Raw genomic sequence first — 16,842 nt, 5'->3', positions numbered from 1 at the left:
GGGGGGTGAATGTTATTGTTACTTCTCATCGGAGGATGTGTGGCTTCAGCCTTAAGCTGGGTATACAATGTGTGTTTGCAGACAAAAATTGCAAATCGCAGAACAATTATTTTGTTGTGAGTCTTGGATCTCTCAGTGTGACATATCCTACCCATAGACAGCCGATTTAGTGAACCTTAGCCTCCAACGGAAGACAGGCAGTGTCAGATATTTTGGGCCAAAATCATGCAAGGTGCTGGGACCACAGACAATGGACTAAGAGCATCGTAATACAATACATCACTGTAAACAATGCACTTAGTACTCTAAGCACAATAAACACATTGTTTCAACATTAATATTTAAATATTATGTGGATAAAGTAGCCTAGGCTAATTAAGTGCACTGTTAAAATAGTATCGCTACCGCTCTCAAACCATTAAGCATCTGAAATAAATAGCCATAGTTGAGACACCTGTCAGTAACAATGTAGCTAATATCCAAAAGAAAAGCGAGAAAATAAACTGTTTAGAAAGATTTTTCCTGGCAAAAAATGCCACGATTACTCTACAGCTTTTTGCTCCACTATCCTCAAATTCTGCGCATTGGATGTCAGATGACATAGCCACTGTACTCGTATCATGGAATCTCAGCTCTTATTATAGAAATCTTGGATCTTAACACAGTGTGGCAGCAATGAAAGAAGTGACATTGTTAGGGCTACATGTGACATGTAACAATCGTAATAGACATCCGATATCACACAGTGTGCAGCCAGCATTAAACCAAGAGGTAAAATTATGAGGTTAGACCAGTCAAGTTAAACCTCAGTAGGCTAAAAATGATGTCGCAAGCCCAATATGAAGTGGCTCCACCAAAATCTCAAGGATCTTGGCTCTGGTTGAGAAAATGTAGAAAATGTAATAGGGTCATTTTGATTGGTTGAAAAGCTATATGGTCAAGCTATATGGCACTCATGGGACTGAAAGGGTTAATCTAGTGAGCTGGTTTGTTAATACACAGAAGATTGGCTAATAGTTTTATGAGCTGCACTTTTATTTTTAGATAGGACAAATCCTGAAAATATTTTCTTTTTATTTCAATACATAAAACAGAGAGTGCTTAACATACAGTGATAATACTAACAAATATTAAAATATCAAGCTCATTTAAACAACTGAATTATTATAATATTATTTATTAGAATATTAATTACTTTTTGCAGTAATGCAATATGGACAATGCTAGTACACCAGTGTAGTAGGAAAATAGAATGTAAAAATTCAGTATACAGTGTAAGTGGCATTTTTCCAAAGTGATCTCTTAAAGAATTGACACATGCAATCTGCTCTTTGTACTAATCCCATTATCCTATGCTTCCTTCACAAAACTTGTGTGTTTCATCAGATTAACAGTTAACAGTGCTTAAGAATGTTCTCATGTTTCAGCATTCGTCGCTTTTTCTCATCAGGATTCGTTTTTTCAGAAGATCAAAACTTATGCATGTTTGAAAAGGAATATGCAATGATGATTGGATTTATTTATTTCAAGTAATTTTAAGTTGCTACATACATCATTAAGACCTAATTTAATAACTATTCAAATATATTAATATTAAACAAAAGCTGAAACGGAAGCAGCACTAATATCCGTGTTGTAACTTTCAGTTACAAGTAGTGATTGTTACATCAGCAGTAGAATGTTCAGTTCATCCATCCATCCATCCATTATCTGAACCTGCTTACCCTGAACAGGGTCGCAGGGGGCTGGAGCCTATCCCAGCATACATTGGGCGAAAGGCAGGAATACACCCTGGACAGGTCGCCAGTCCATCGCAGGGCACACACACCATTCACGCACACACTCATACCTATGGGCAATTTAGCCTAACCTGCATGTCTTTGGACTGTGGGAGGAAACCGGAGTACCCGAACCCAGGACCTCCTTGCTGTGAGGTGGCAGTGCTACCCACTGCACCATCCGTGCCGCCTTATGTTCAGTTTAGAACATTCTAATCACATATTTGTGATCTGAGACCTAAAATGGTTAAAGAGGCGATTGCTATTTAACTACATTAACTGAATAACCTCAAAACTAATTTTTATTAATGATTTTTAAAATTGTTCATCTTTGTTTTAGCTAGCAATAACCTTGTTGGGAAGGCAAATGTAATTAATTTTGTTCATTGATAAAACTGATTGATTATGATATATAAAGTCCCACAAGGGCATAGTCAAACAAATCATGTAGCAATGGTGTATTCACAGCGCTTCACTTTTTCCACATTTTGTTATGTTACAGCCTTATTCCAAAATTGATTAAATTCATTTTTTTCCTCCAAATTCTACACACAATACTCCATAATGACAAAAGTGAAAAAAGTTTTTTTTGAGATTTTTGCAAATTTATTAAAAAATAAAAAACTAAGAAATCACATGTACATAAGTATTCACAGCCTTTGCCATGAAGCTCAAAATTGAGCTCAGGTGCATCCTGTTTCCACTGATCAACCTTGAGATGTTTCTACAGCTTAATTGGAGTCCACCTGTGGTAAATTCAGTTGACTGGACATGATTTGGAAAGGCACACACCTGTCTATATAAGGTCCCACAGTTGACAGTGCATGTCGGAGCACAAACCAAGCATGAAGTCAAAGGAATTGTCTGTAGACCTCCCGAGACAGGATTGTCTCAAGGCACAAATCTGGGGAAGGGTACAGAAAAATGTCTGCTGCTTTGAAGGTCCCAATGAGCACAGTGGCCTCCATCATCCATAAATGGAATAAGTTCGGAACCACCAGGACTCTTCCTAGAGCTGGCCGCCCGTCTAAACTGAGCAATCGGGAGAAGGGCCTTAGTCAGGGAGGTGACCAAGAACCCGATGGTCACTCTGTCAGAGCTTCCATCCCTACAGTGAAGCATGGTGGTGGCAGCATCATGCTGTGGGGATGTTTTTCAGCGGCAGGAACTGGGAGACTAGTCAGGATGGAGGGAAAGATGAATGTCGCAATGTACAGAGACATCCTGGATGAAAACCTGCTCCAGAGCGCTCTTGACCTCAGACTGGGGTGACGGTTCATCTTTCAGCAGGACAACGACCCTAAGCACACAGCTAAAATATCAAAGGAGTGGCTTCAGGACAGCTCTGTGAATGTCCTTGAGTGGCCCTGCCAGAGCCCAGACTTGAATCCGATTGAACATCTCTGGAGAGATCTGAAAATGGCTGTGCACCGACGCTCCCCATCCAACCTGATGGAGCTTGAGAGGTGCTGCAAAGAGGAATGGGTGAAACTGCCCAAAGATAGGTGTGCCAGGCTTGTGGCATCATATTCAAAAAGACTTGAGGCTGTAATTGCTGCCAAAGGTGCATCAACAAAGTATTGAGCAAAGGCTGTGAATACTTATGTAAATGTGATTTATTTTTATTTATTATTTTTTTTTATAAATTTGCAAAAATTTATTTTTGGAATAAGGCTGTAACAAAACAAAATGTGGGAAAAGTGAAGCGCTGTGAATACTTTCTGGATGCACTGTACCCTGTGGTATAATTGGCTAATCATGCCTTGGGGAGAGAGCGTGATGATTGCAGAGTGATGAATTGCTGAAGCTGAATGCTGAATGGCTCATGCCTTTTATGGGATTGCTGTTTATGGGATTGCTGGGCTGTAATGTTCATGTAATACCACATAAACAAGTAGGCTACATGCATCCAATTTACACACAATTGACATTCATCCTCCAGAGATATGCACACAAACAAAGTTCTCTGCACGTTTTGTGAATCCTCATTGGCTTTTCATGCAATTTTATGAAAGTTTTGTGAATGAGGCCCACCCAATGAGTCTTTATTTGCCTAAAGGATAACATTATTTGCTCTCTTCAGGAGAACATTAAGATGGTGGATTAATTTAGAGATGGTAAAATTATGTATATCCTCAAGTTATTCTCTTATTTTAAAAACATGCACATTTTTATAAATATGATTGAAGGGAGTTACACACATATGTTTGAACAGCATATAACAATAACTGCAATTCAGTCAGCTAGTCTACAAACCAACATTGTAGGACACAATTTAATTTCAGTCTGTTAAATTCATAATGCCCATTTTTCCTTTTGTTTGCATTTAGTGTTAATACAACATTTGAAATGAAATTACAACAAACAAAAATAATGGTCAAATTTGTTCAAATGAGAAAAATGACATTGTGTACCACAGTTAAACTGATTAGAGGCAGAGAGGGATGGTGGAAATAACAGCAAAATAACAAACAACACGGCGCAAAACAGCAAAATAACAAACAAAACAGTGCAAACATGCAACAACGTACCTTGACGGTTATTAAAAGTCCACAACTGATCAACACAGTGCAAAGTGCACAACTTATTTTGGCATACAACTCACAGCCACTCTCTCCATGAGAAAAGCATTCTGGATAAATCTCTGCTCCTGGACGGACGGAGAGCCAAAATAGAGGTTGGCGGAGTTCCGCCATCCCTCTCTTCAGAGATTATACAAAACCTTATTCCCTTCACCAGGTTTTCAAACTCATTTAAGTGAGCTTTCAATTTCTTTTTACAAGATGCTGTACACTGTTCACAAAAATGAATGATTAGACTGAATTGAATTTTGGGTGCAATATTAATACCGAGATGCTCAATATGCCCAGTCAGCTTTTATTGGAAATTAGAGGGCCCACAGGGTAGTTGCATGGCACATAAAACATGACATGTTCTATGCCCTTTGGGCCTTGTTGACGTAGTTCATGATTGCGGCAAATAATTATGCAGTTTGGTTTCAAATACTGCGCAAAACAAATAGTCAACCAAAGGCAATCACATCTGTTTGGTAAACTAATGATGTTTTAGATAACAGACCCATGGTGCCTTTTAACACAGAAACACTATGATGAATAATACAGAAAGACAATTACTCTGTGGTACCTTAATACTGATGGACTGTAACAGGCTGCAGAAAAAAGTGATTAGAAAGTGCTCTGAAAGCAGCGGTAGTCTGTAAAACATTTAAATAAAGTACTTTAGAGCTGAGGCAATTCTGAATTAGAAATGATTATTATAGGCTTGATTAAACTTCCTAAAATATTGTTTTGACTATATCTGACTGTCAGAAAAGATGTAAAACATTATTTTCACCTTATATAATTACATATACAGAAAGGAATATCCTCATCATATCACATGTGTATATATTACAAAACTAAATATACTTTATAGATGAGGCTCGTCTTTTCCCGCATAACAACTATGTACAGAATTCATAGGAGCAGCCATGCTACTGGGGAGCTGCCTTTACCTTGCTCACTGTACAGGATATTAGAACCATGGATACCATGAAATGTACCAGTCTTCAGAACTTGTTAGAGAAAGATGACATAATTCTCTGGGATTAGCCCCGTCTTTCCATCATATGTTGCCTGGAGCCAGCCGGGTTCCACTGAAGAGTATACTGTGGGCACAAGAACAGAACATCTATCTTACTAAAACTAAACTGAACAAAAACAAAAGTACCTCACTAAAATAAAATAAAACCAATCAACACTGCCCCACTAAAAAACAAAATAAATACTAATACTGCACTTGGGAAACAAAACACACTAACATTATCACACTGAAACCAAAAGAAAATAATGAATATTACATCAATATAACATTACTGAAGCAATACTACTTTGTTCAAAACAAAATAAACAGTTTTACCTCAAACAAAACAAAGAAACATAACATGTTGATATAGAATTAGAATAGCATAAAGACTGCATTGAATATATACGGTTTGGATCACGTACAGTAAGCCATAGATATGGTACCATTATGCATATTTAATGAAAATATAAATTGATAAATTGAGCTGGGGGTGTACTTCAGAATTTTTCTTTTTAAATTATCCTCAAAAGCCTGGCTTATTAAAACCCACCCAACCCTCGCTAAATCTCCCAAATCAGCTAATGCAACTGTTGAGGCTTCTCCATGGTCCTGGATCCAGCTCCAGAAAGATATCAAACTGGATCACTTCATCCCTGTTGGTCATTTTAAAAGTTTATTTCAGACACTAAAAACTTACGTCTGCAGCTGTTTTACTTGAGACTGTTTTACTTCAGATTGTATTAATGTGTAATTGTGTTGTGCTTTTGTATTGTATTGAATATTATGTGGTAATCTCTGTTTATCCTCCCTTGGCCATAGCTCCCTTGTAAAAGAGATAGCAATGTCAATGGGAGTCAACTGGTTAAATAAAGGAGAAATAAAAATAAATAAAATACCAGCCAAAATAAAAATAAAAATAAATAAATTTAAATTGTTTATTTTTATAGAGTGAGGATCACTTTGATCATCCGGCTCCACAGATGGAAATAGGTCAGTCAGTCTCAGATGTGCATCCTCAGAGGCAGCATCTGACAGGATGATCGTAGGCCTATAGACACAGGCAGCACTGGCAGAAAAATAATGTCTTCACCTGAAGAGCTTAATTTTACTAAACTTGAAAACTAAGTGTACTGGTGAAAACTGGTGTAGCCAAAAGATCTGCACAGCTGTTGAGCCCATGAGCAAAGCCTTTAACCCCACATTGCTCCAGGGGAGATTGCCCCTGGTTAGTCTAATCAACTGTAAATCGATTTGGATTATAATTTTATTACATATAAGATGACTAATGCGTAATACAATGGCCATGTGTAATGTGAAGTTAGACAACCAGGAAGACAATACGGCCATTCATGAAATATTTTTGTACAGAGCCCAGGCTTGCTAGCTTGCATTAACATTGCCACAGCCATTTTCCGTGTCGCTAATGTCAGAGCTAGCTGGCTAGCCTAATGAACTCACTTTGTTGCGGTTTATGACTAGCCTAATAAACTAACATAGCTGGCGATTTAGCTGTACGTTTTCTGTTTATGCACCATACACTGACCTACCTGGTCTCTTTTTGGCCAATCAGTGAGACTGGTTGCTGCTAGCCTAATGTTCCTGTGCTATGTAATGTCATCTAGCTACTACCTGCATATGATAACATTACTGAACATAACAGTCTCATGTACATTTAGAACTTTATATTAGCGTCATTCACGTGAGCATTGTGTCTACCCATGTTAAGTCTATGGACACTTCATTGTCAAAATTTTTTATTTTGAGGCCAAATTAAAATTTTATAAAATGTAGTCAAGAGTTATGTATGCCTCAGAATTACCAACATAATGAGTGGTCTTGTGCTGGTATCCGTTGGATGTAAATTATTATTATTTATTAAGTTATTTTTGCTCAGGAAATGTTTTTTCCCAAATATTTTATTCAGAAATAAACACAGAAATGGCACAACGTAGCTATACCAAAATCAATTGGCAAGCCCGTTGTCATTGTAGTAGACCTGCAAAATGGCATCGAGATTGGATTTAAAATGAGTGACATATTAAGGTTCAAATTGAGCTATTTTCAATAGAAGAAACATATATAGTGAGCGTGTTAATTTCCCCGAAAACAAAAGAACACAATGTTTGCACTTCTTATTCACTGACATTTTAATTATGGATACAGGCACATATCCAGAAAGGTCAGGCTGTTCTTCTTAAATTATTGCCATAAGCCAAAAAGTAAACCATAAGCCAAAAAGTAGGAAAACCAGAATACAGATAAGAGACACATGCAAAGCACACCAGAAAATAACCAAGAATCACTGAACGTGGTGGGTTCCCAACTGTGGTCCCGTATTAACCCCTTTATGCTCATCTGTTTGTTACCGAAGACACAATTTGCTTCAACGGAAAAACACATGCATGTTTGGCCAAATACCATTTGCATTTTCTTAGTCTGCAAATGGTTCAGTTTAGAGTGTCAAGTGGGCTACTGATTTGAGCTGTAGGTCCATCAGTTGCAAGATGCAACCTCTTTCAAAAGTAATCAATTGCCACAGCACATTACAGAAAATTGAGAGGTAATCTTATCAACCACTGACAAAACTATGACGTTTAACATTTGTTTGAGAACTGATCTGATTAAAAGACTTGAAAATTAATAGCTGTATATCTATTTCTGATAAATAATGTCATAAAGAGTGCAAATAATCATGTCATTAATTTAGTAATTACATTACATTACATTACATTATTGGCATTTGGCAGACGCTCTTATCCAGAGCGACGTACAGTTGATTAGACTAAGCAGGAGACAATCCTCCCCTGGAGCAATGCAGGGTTAAGGGCCTTGCTCAAGGGCCCAACGGCTGTGCGGTCTTATTGTGGCTGCACCAGGATTAGAACCACCGACCTTGCGTGTCCCAGTCCTTTACCTTAACCACTACGCTACAGGCCGCCCTAATTAATTCATTAATGGCACCATTTAGTCATTTATAGGAACGTAATGGTTATAGTTCAAGGATACCAATTTTGGTTGGAAGGAAAGTCACTGTGCACTGTGAGAGCAGGACCAGGGATAAGAACCTCTGCTGTACCAGATACTTTGGGCCAAATTACAATTCATAATGTTATCCTAAAATAGGCAGACACTGGGAAATGTCAAGTTGGACCACAGCAGTTTCTGTGTCAGAGGAACAAGATTGGAATGGAGCAAACTCTGTTTCATCTAGCTGCCAGGATGTGGCTTAGAATTTATTTTCATCGGGTGGTATACACATGAAATTCATTGGCTATATCTGTGGCAGAGCTGAGTCAAGAAAAAATTCTTGAATAGACTTCAGAATAGACATACTTTTCACCTGCAGGGGACTATGACCTGAAAAAATGCCTGGAAGCCAAGCCAATTTAGATGCTTGAAATGGAGCTCTCTACAGATGTGTTGTTTTTGGTAAAGTTCCTTTAGCTTGCATACTCTATTGTACAACTGCTGTGACCACCTGTGAGTCGGTTTTTCCATTGTCTTTCTGGAATTGGAAAGACTAAATGTACTTTTTTGTGATGCATATCCAGCAATCAAAACAATTTATGACTCAGTTACACTGATGTAATTCCCAGTTCTCTGCATTAGACCAAAAGGGAGAAAAACCTTCTGGGAGTGGAACAGACACTACTGCAGCCCAGCATGTCATAACACAAGGTGGCTATAATAATGGCTATTCTTAATATTATTATTAATAATAATAATAATTATTATTATTATTATTATTATTATTATTATTATTATTACTACTACTACTACTACTACTTTAATTAATGACATTAAGGTTATTTTAAAAAGTGAGCACATACCTTATTTAGTCAATGTAATATTTTAGTCTATTTTCAGTTTTAGTTTTAATCTCATATAAATGATTGTTTTGGTAATATTATACCTATGTGTGGAAAATGCATATTCAAATTGAACTGAACCAACTCCAAGAAGCCGGTGTGCCATGGGGTTTGGTGCTAGTTGGTTGGCTTTTCTGGGCTACTCACCATTTGAAAAGATTGCCCCCTGGGGGAAGCTCAGCTCATGGCTGTGTTCAGCCTTGCAGGAGTACATGGCCTTTGCATCTCTGCAATATAATAATGATGGAGCACAGTTAGAAGCGAATAGTATAGGAGAGTTACTCAGAGGCTGGCACATACTCCCAGTCCTCCTTCATTGACAAATAAGCAAATGAACACACTTTTCCATTCATTTTACTAGAGGGCAAATGGAGTCAATGGATTGACCAATCAAATTTCTACAGCCCCTTCTAATCATATTTACATGGAATCACCACAATGTAAAGGAGAGTTCGGAGATTAAATGTTACGATTGTGTGGTACTTAAAAGCTTAGCAAATGGCAAATTTTACATTTACAAGTAATATAGCAGTAAATTAATGACAATGTAAATATGTTTTCCCATGATTCAATAATTAAAATCAAGGACTGAAATCATCTTGGTCCTGCTCCACAATGCCTGAAACAGTTATGCAACACCACCTTGTGGTATATTTACAGTACTATGCTAAAGTCAGATTTTTTCACATATAAGTGTGGCCTTAGATGTTTTTTGCATTCGTTTACATTTCTTTTCCAAAAAACAGAGTTTTCTTTGTATTTTGTTAAATACAATAACATATTAAGTAATAGACTTGATTGAGGCTGTCTGGGATTATCTTTATCTGGTGAGCCAGAAGCAAGTGAGACAGCCAAAGTGCAGAAGAACTGGCAAGTTCTCCAATGTGTTAGGAACAACCTACAATGCCAGCCCATTTTCTTATGACACCTACACTCTGAAGAGTGTTCTGAAGATAATTTATTCAGCTTTAAAGAAGAAGTTACAACAAATATTGATTTGACTGAGTTTAAACTGTTTACTGCTCTTTTTCTTTTTTCGAAATTTCGAAAAATTTCATGCCATTATTTTTAACAGCATCTTCAGTCACAGAGACAAGCTTAGTCCTAATCAATCCAGTTATAAATCAAGCAGGTGATTAGGTTGACTTTTGTTTGGTGTCTTCATAAAAACAATTCTCAGATTAGTCTCCAATAGTATCCAAATGACACAATAACAACAAATTGGCATATGGGGGAACATTAGGCAAAGAAGAAATAGTGATTTGCACAGAAATACTAGAGAGCAGCGTTTCTCTATAAGACCAGGGAGTGAGTTTCAAAAACAAAGCCCGTCTTTGTCTGTTGAATAGATTTAGTGCAATTAATTTGATGTTGTTCACAAACTGCTTTCTATGTCAGGTTCATGGTTATTCTGAATGTTTTCCTTTAATCAATACGTGCCATCAAATCATTAAACTAGAAATGGATGAAAAGATATCAATGTTTGTAAATAGAGTCATTGAGCCTCATGCAAAAACCACTCATACACAGATATTTGTTCTTAAATTGGTAGTACGAGTGATGTAAGAGAACTTGGCGCATTCACCAATTTTCAATTTTTTCTCAGGTAGGAATGAAATTTATGATTAATGCATGCCAGCACAGCTCACCTGTGTCTTTCAAACTAGGTATTGCAGATGTAATACTATGAATCAAAATTCAGAAACTGCACTGCTTATTTCTCATCCTCAAATGTTTTCAGAAACTTATTTTTAGTGCACTGTTTAAGTAATAGATAATAATAGAAGGTTTATCAATGGTCCGACATTATGTTTATAAGATGTCCCTTGTTCTTGTTCATCTCATTGGCCAACAGTTTGTTGAATCCAACAGAATACATTACAGGCATTTAGCAGACACTCTTATCCAGAGCGACGTACAATGAAGGCATACGAGCCCTTCATAAGAATAAAGTAAGAGAAATTTACGATAACAATAACAAAATGTTCTTGCATGAGGTCCATTGCATCATTGAGCCTGTATGTGTGTGTCAGGGATTATTAGAGGACTACCTCCCAGCAGGAGTCGGCTGTGAGATCACAGGATTTCCAAAGAGCATGGCTCTTGCTGCGACACTGCAAAAGAAACACTGCAGATCAGGCACAGAACATCCTCAAAACATGAGTCATACTACTGTGCTCTTCCACGGTCCTTTTGGTGAAGCTAAAATTATTCAATGCCCCCACTTCCCCCCAAGAAAGGGACTCCAAGAATCATCCATCCATCCATCCATTATCTGAACTCGCTTATCCTGATCAGGGTCGCAGGGGGGCTGGAGCCTATCCCAGCATACATTGGGCGAAAGGCAGGAATACACCCTGGACAGGTCGCCAGTCTATCACAGGGCACACACACCATTCACTCACACACTCATACCTACGGACAATTTAGACTCTCCAATCAGCCTAACGTGCATGTCTTTGGACTGTGGGAGGAAACCAGAGTACCCGGAGGAAACCCACGCAGACACGGGGAGAACATGCAAACTCCGCACAGAGAGGCCCCGGCCGACGGGGATTCGAACTCAGGACCTCCTTGCTGTGAGGCGGCAGTGCTACCCACTGCACCATCCGTGCCGCCACTCCATTAACACCAATTTTTTTTTATTCTTTTGAATCATTCCTCATAATTTACTTACCTTGGTGGTATAAAACCTACAGTATGTAACCTCTAGAATGTTTTATTCTCCATTTTCAAAGAAAATACTGAGTAGAAATCTCACCGGGCTTCAAATGACATGTCTTGTTTTTACCCCATTTGGTTTGATGCCTGTCTTGTGTGCAGTCCAGTAATCAGTGGTGTTAAAGCCTTCTAGAGGCTGTTCTAAGGATTGACTATCCACAGCCCAGAGACCGGACCTGCTGGCTGGGGCAAGTCTTTCCACTATGTAATCAAATGTAAAGCAGAGGTAAACATGGTGCCATTCTGTCAAATTGACCTACTGGCAGGTGCCGTTTTTTTAGGCCCCATTAAATCAATGTTTTTGGCTACTTTTTGGCCTGCCTGGTAATGAAACAGATACCCTGTTGCAAGCCATCTACCACCTAGGAGGATGTACATTGAGAGACTGTCAGACATTATAACAGATACAGGCAAAATGTTTTCATGAGGTACATTTTTTATTTATTTTTATAAATATATATTTCCCATTCTTTCGGCTAGGGTGCTGGGCAAAAACAATTAGGCACAACGCATAAGTCTTATAATGGCAGGAACAACCCTGTAATATACATTTGAAACCATTCGGAGTGACAAATATGCAATAAAAGAGGAAATCATAAAGGGGGTAAATACTTTTTCATGGCACTGTATACAGCAGTTGATTACAACATTAGCACCCCAAAGGGGATTTGAATCAGCAGCCAGTTCCTTAGTATCATAACCGCTGCACTAAGTTGCAGCTCTTACATGGATCCAGGTCTCTGGTAGCCGTTGCTGGAGGAGGCGTCCACTCTGCGGCGTCTGACCAGTTTGGGGGGCAGGTCGGGGTGGATGTGGGGTTTGGGGCTGTCCCTCAGGTCCAGCGACACCAGACTCTGAACAGAACCACTGTGGCTTCCCTGACCTAGGAGGAGGACAGAATGCACCCAACTGACACAAATATCCACACCTCGTTAACACACTAACTCAACACCTACACACTCCCTGCAAGGGTCTCCCTGCTCAGATTCTTATTATTTGAGCCAAATGAACACACTTGTCAACACAGTGACTGCACTTACAGTTAGTTTATTTTCATATCTCCATTCTCACAGAAAAATCTAGTTGTCCTGTGCTTAAAGTACATTATTATGGGACTGAGGAAAATGTAGACTTTTTAAAACAATTAATGGAGATTATTATTTTTTTATTATCAGGAGCAATTACATGTGTGATTATAGATTTTCTGTAAAAGATATGGAGATTAACCCAGAGATCTTAATTGCTCTATGTGTAATCATTTTTAAACGACTGAAAAGTAAATTATATATATACTACAAGCATCAATGCTACAGCTTTAACACCTTAGATACCAGTAAAGTTAAAGAAATACTGAAGTTCCTGAAAAAAATGCCACCCTTGATAAATATGAGCAGAATTGCTGTGCAAGATAAACACAGTATGTTTATCTATAGTATCTATATCACATACTGAAAAAATACAATTATGTTACTGTCTAAGAATAAAATTTGGGAAGATTTTTTTTTTTTTCCAGTTGTAATTTCATGAGCAAATGTTTTTTTTTTCATGTGCAAATATGAAACAATGAAGAGATAATGATTGGCAAAAGCCGAAAAAGACAGGAAACATTATCTTGACCTATGCACTGACAAGGCTTCCAACACACAATGCATTAACCCTCTGGGGTCTGAGGGCAAAATGAGTTGAACTGGTGAATGTGCCATGCTCTGACATTTTAATCAACTTCATATACAATGATTCCAAAGTGTTTCATAGCTTTGTTTTCATCATATAGCAATAGTAAGTAGGTCAAAATTAGGGATGTGACAAATCATCAGTTTTAGTAACCGGTTACCATCACATTTTACTGGATTACTGAGAAATTTAATTTTTTTAGAAGAGGGCAAAAAAAACTCCTATGAAAATGAAAATATTTTTACTCATCTTTTTAATAAAAACTACTAAACGGATTTTTAGGAGATTTTCAGGATTAATTCGAATTTCCAAAAGAATTTTCATGTACATTGGTCCCAGAACGGTGAAACGACAAGGCTGACGATTTTCATGTTTTGAATGCAAGTGTGGTTTGGATATTATCTAACGACCATGCCTCTCTTAATACTAAAAACGCAAACGTCCGTCAGGCCTGTTTTAATTAGACCAGAGGAGAGACTGAGCGTACCTTCCGATATATGCAGAGAGTGGAGGGAGGGAGCGGCAGAGCAGTTGAGAGGTGTGGCACTGGTGGAGCCAGGGGAGCTTCTCCCCGCTGCTGTGACTGAGGACAGACTCTGGGCATCCCCGGATTCGCCGTCCGTCTTGGCGGTGTCCTCCTTGGAGCTGGATTCAGGGCTGGTGGTGCCCAGTGAGCTGATGGTGCCTGGGGTGCTGGCGGTGCTCAAGGGGCTCTTGGGTCCGTTAGAGGGAGCCTGCAAGGCCGGCCAGCAGGGGCCTACATTGGGGGGGGGGGAAGTGGGCATGTCTGGAGGCTGTGAGGACAAGCACATTTTGGACAAGCTGTTCTGCTCGGAGGAGTGGGAGGAGAGGGACTCGATGCTGCCCATTGGGGTGCTGCCCGGGCTGCTGCTGAACGTGTCGCCTGAACGGAGCAAGAGAAAGAGAGGACATGTGAGAGGAGGAAGGACACACCAAAAAATATTTTAGTACACCTAGGGCAGTGATGAGTATACTGTGTTGTCGGTGACCTTAAACCGGGTCCTGATTCAGTGTGGTCATTAAAGATTGCATGACATTCCTTGCAAAGAGCAGGGCCGTGTGGTGAGCATTCTGGAGCAAAATGGCCACCGTTGCATCACCAAAGTGGATGCTACACATTGGTGGTGGTGGTTGAGGCGAGTTTCCCTCTCATCACTGTAAAGCACTTTGTGTATGAGAAAGGCACTATATAAATGCAAGTTAGCAAGTTATTACTATTGTATGTTTATAAATGTGCGCATGCTGTAGGTACTCACTGTCCGCGTCGGCCAGGCACAGAGTGGGCGTGTACAGGCCCCTGGGCTTCCTGGGCCCTGTAGACAGGCAGATGGCCTTACTCCGGCGGGAACTGGAGCGGGGCTGTGGCTGAGGCAGGGGGACATTAGGATCAGGGGCTTCCTGAAAGATCTGTGAGAAGGAGGAGGAACACATTAAGACACATTCATATTTTTTTTGTTTAATGAAAAGAAAAAACACTTACACAATTTAAGGTTGTGGAGAAAAAAAAAAATACTGACATATACATTTATAAAAATCAAAAGTAAAAAATATTGATTCATCTGGACCATTTTGTTTAATAATAGTACATTGAAGGGGGAAAAATGAATACTGATCCAACTTTTTAGTTCAGGATTGTTTAGACGAAGAGAATGAAAAAAAATGTTGATATCCCTTTTAATAATCACTTTTATTTTAATATTTTAATAATACACCTCACAGCAAGGAGGTCCTGGGTTCGAATCCCTGTCGGCCGGGGCCTTTCTGTGTGGAGTTTGCATGTTCTCCCCGTTTCTGCGTGGGTTTCCTCCGGGTACCTCGGTTTCCTCCCACAGTCCAAAGACATGCAGGTTAGGCTGATTGGAGAGTCTAAATTGCCCATAGGTATGGGTGTGTGAGTGAATGGTGTGTGTGCCCTGCGATGGACTGGCGACCTGTCCAGGGTGTATTCCTGCCTTTCGCCCAATGTATGCTGGGATAGGCTCCAGCCCCCCTGCGACCCTGTTCAGGATAAGCGGGTTCAGATAATGGATGGATGGATGGATTTTAATAATAACTAATATTAATCCATTAGTTTAGTCTAAATAATTTTAATATGGGGTATTAAAACAGGTATTAATCCATATAAACTGATCAGGGGAAGATTTTCTACAATCATCTTCACCTGGTCATGTACACAGTGCCATCTGCTGTTGATGTTTGAGTTTATTTTCCAGTATTTATTCAGTGTCAGGTATAAATGACATTTCGTGGTGCTTTTTTTCCACACATGTAAATACACTCCACACTGCTTTCACACAGCAACAGCCTGACCTAGGAATACACATTAAAAGTAATCCTGTATCTTTACTGGTCTGTGAATGTTAGCCAGGTCTGGTCCTATTGCTCACAATATTCAGATGAATGCACTTATGTTTTATCCTACATTACAACTTGCTCTGAATAAAAGTGTCTGTTAAATGAATGCAATGCAATGTAAATTAAGAATGAAACAATAAATGTATGCAAACATACACAGCAAGCCTAACCATGCCTATCATTACCACAGTACTTACAAAGATGATCATGGAAACATACTGGAATATGGAATAATTCTTATGATTAGAAAAGACCATTCATATAGGCTCATGAATTTATGTACAGACAAGAGTAACCAGCACTGCATCAAGCCTGTTGCTAGTACTTGACCAGGCAAACTATTTAATGCACTGACAAGCAATAATTTACCCATTACCTGGTATGTGGCCTGTAACACTGCAAGCTACAGTATGTTTGAGGCTTTACTATCATTGCTACAGTGTTTCACTCCAGACCCCAGCCTATGGAGTAGAGTGTGGGTTCATTTCCGGGCCCTCTTGCCTTCTCATAGTTTTCAATGAGGATCTCCACCACAATGTTCTGGAATTTGATGTTCATCATGGCTGCCACGGTCTCCTCCTGGGAGCGCATGAGCGTGGGGCCGAAGATCACTCCCAGGTTTGACACCGTCATGAGGTTACTCTGGCTGTGCTTGGACACCCTGTTCACGAAAAAAAGTTTTTGTCAGTATGACACTGCACTTTATCCATGCCTGGATGGTATGCAGGGTATTTAACCTTTAGGATGATCTTGCAAATGGGAACCCCTCTCAACCAGTCAATAATTCATGTTCCCTTAAACTACAGGTCATTTTACACCACTGGACGTATTCATAAGTT

General features: G+C 39.2%; 1 protein-coding gene across 3 annotated transcripts in view; it reads right to left on the bottom strand.

Moving 5' to 3' along the window:
• The window catches only part of arhgap42a (Rho GTPase activating protein 42a), a 130,696-nt gene that overhangs the window by 24,360 nt on the left and 89,494 nt on the right, over positions 1–16,842 (bottom strand). For 2 of the 3 annotated variants that reach the window (XM_061250149.1, XM_061250150.1), the window contains 7 exons: positions 16,505–16,664; positions 14,905–15,055; positions 14,115–14,531; positions 12,680–12,836; positions 11,284–11,346; positions 9,380–9,459; positions 1,015–5,445 (listed from right to left, as the gene is read on the bottom strand). In XM_061250149.1, the coding sequence (XP_061106133.1) occupies positions 5,357–5,445; positions 9,380–9,459; positions 11,284–11,346; positions 12,680–12,836; positions 14,115–14,531; positions 14,905–15,055; positions 16,505–16,664 (1,117 nt within the window). In that variant the 3' untranslated portion in view covers positions 1,015–5,356. Of the gene's footprint in view, positions 1–1,014; positions 5,446–9,379; positions 9,460–11,283; positions 11,347–12,679; positions 12,837–14,114; positions 14,532–14,904; positions 15,056–16,504; positions 16,665–16,842 lie in introns of those variants that run through there. The other variant, XR_009709219.1, reaches the window with a different exon arrangement.

This window comes from Conger conger, chromosome 7, assembly GCF_963514075.1.
Source record: "Conger conger chromosome 7, fConCon1.1, whole genome shotgun sequence".
NCBI lineage: Eukaryota > Metazoa > Chordata > Actinopteri > Anguilliformes > Congridae > Conger > Conger conger.
The sequence above is the reverse complement of the archived record's forward strand: the minus strand, read 5'-3'. Positions and strand labels throughout refer to the sequence as shown.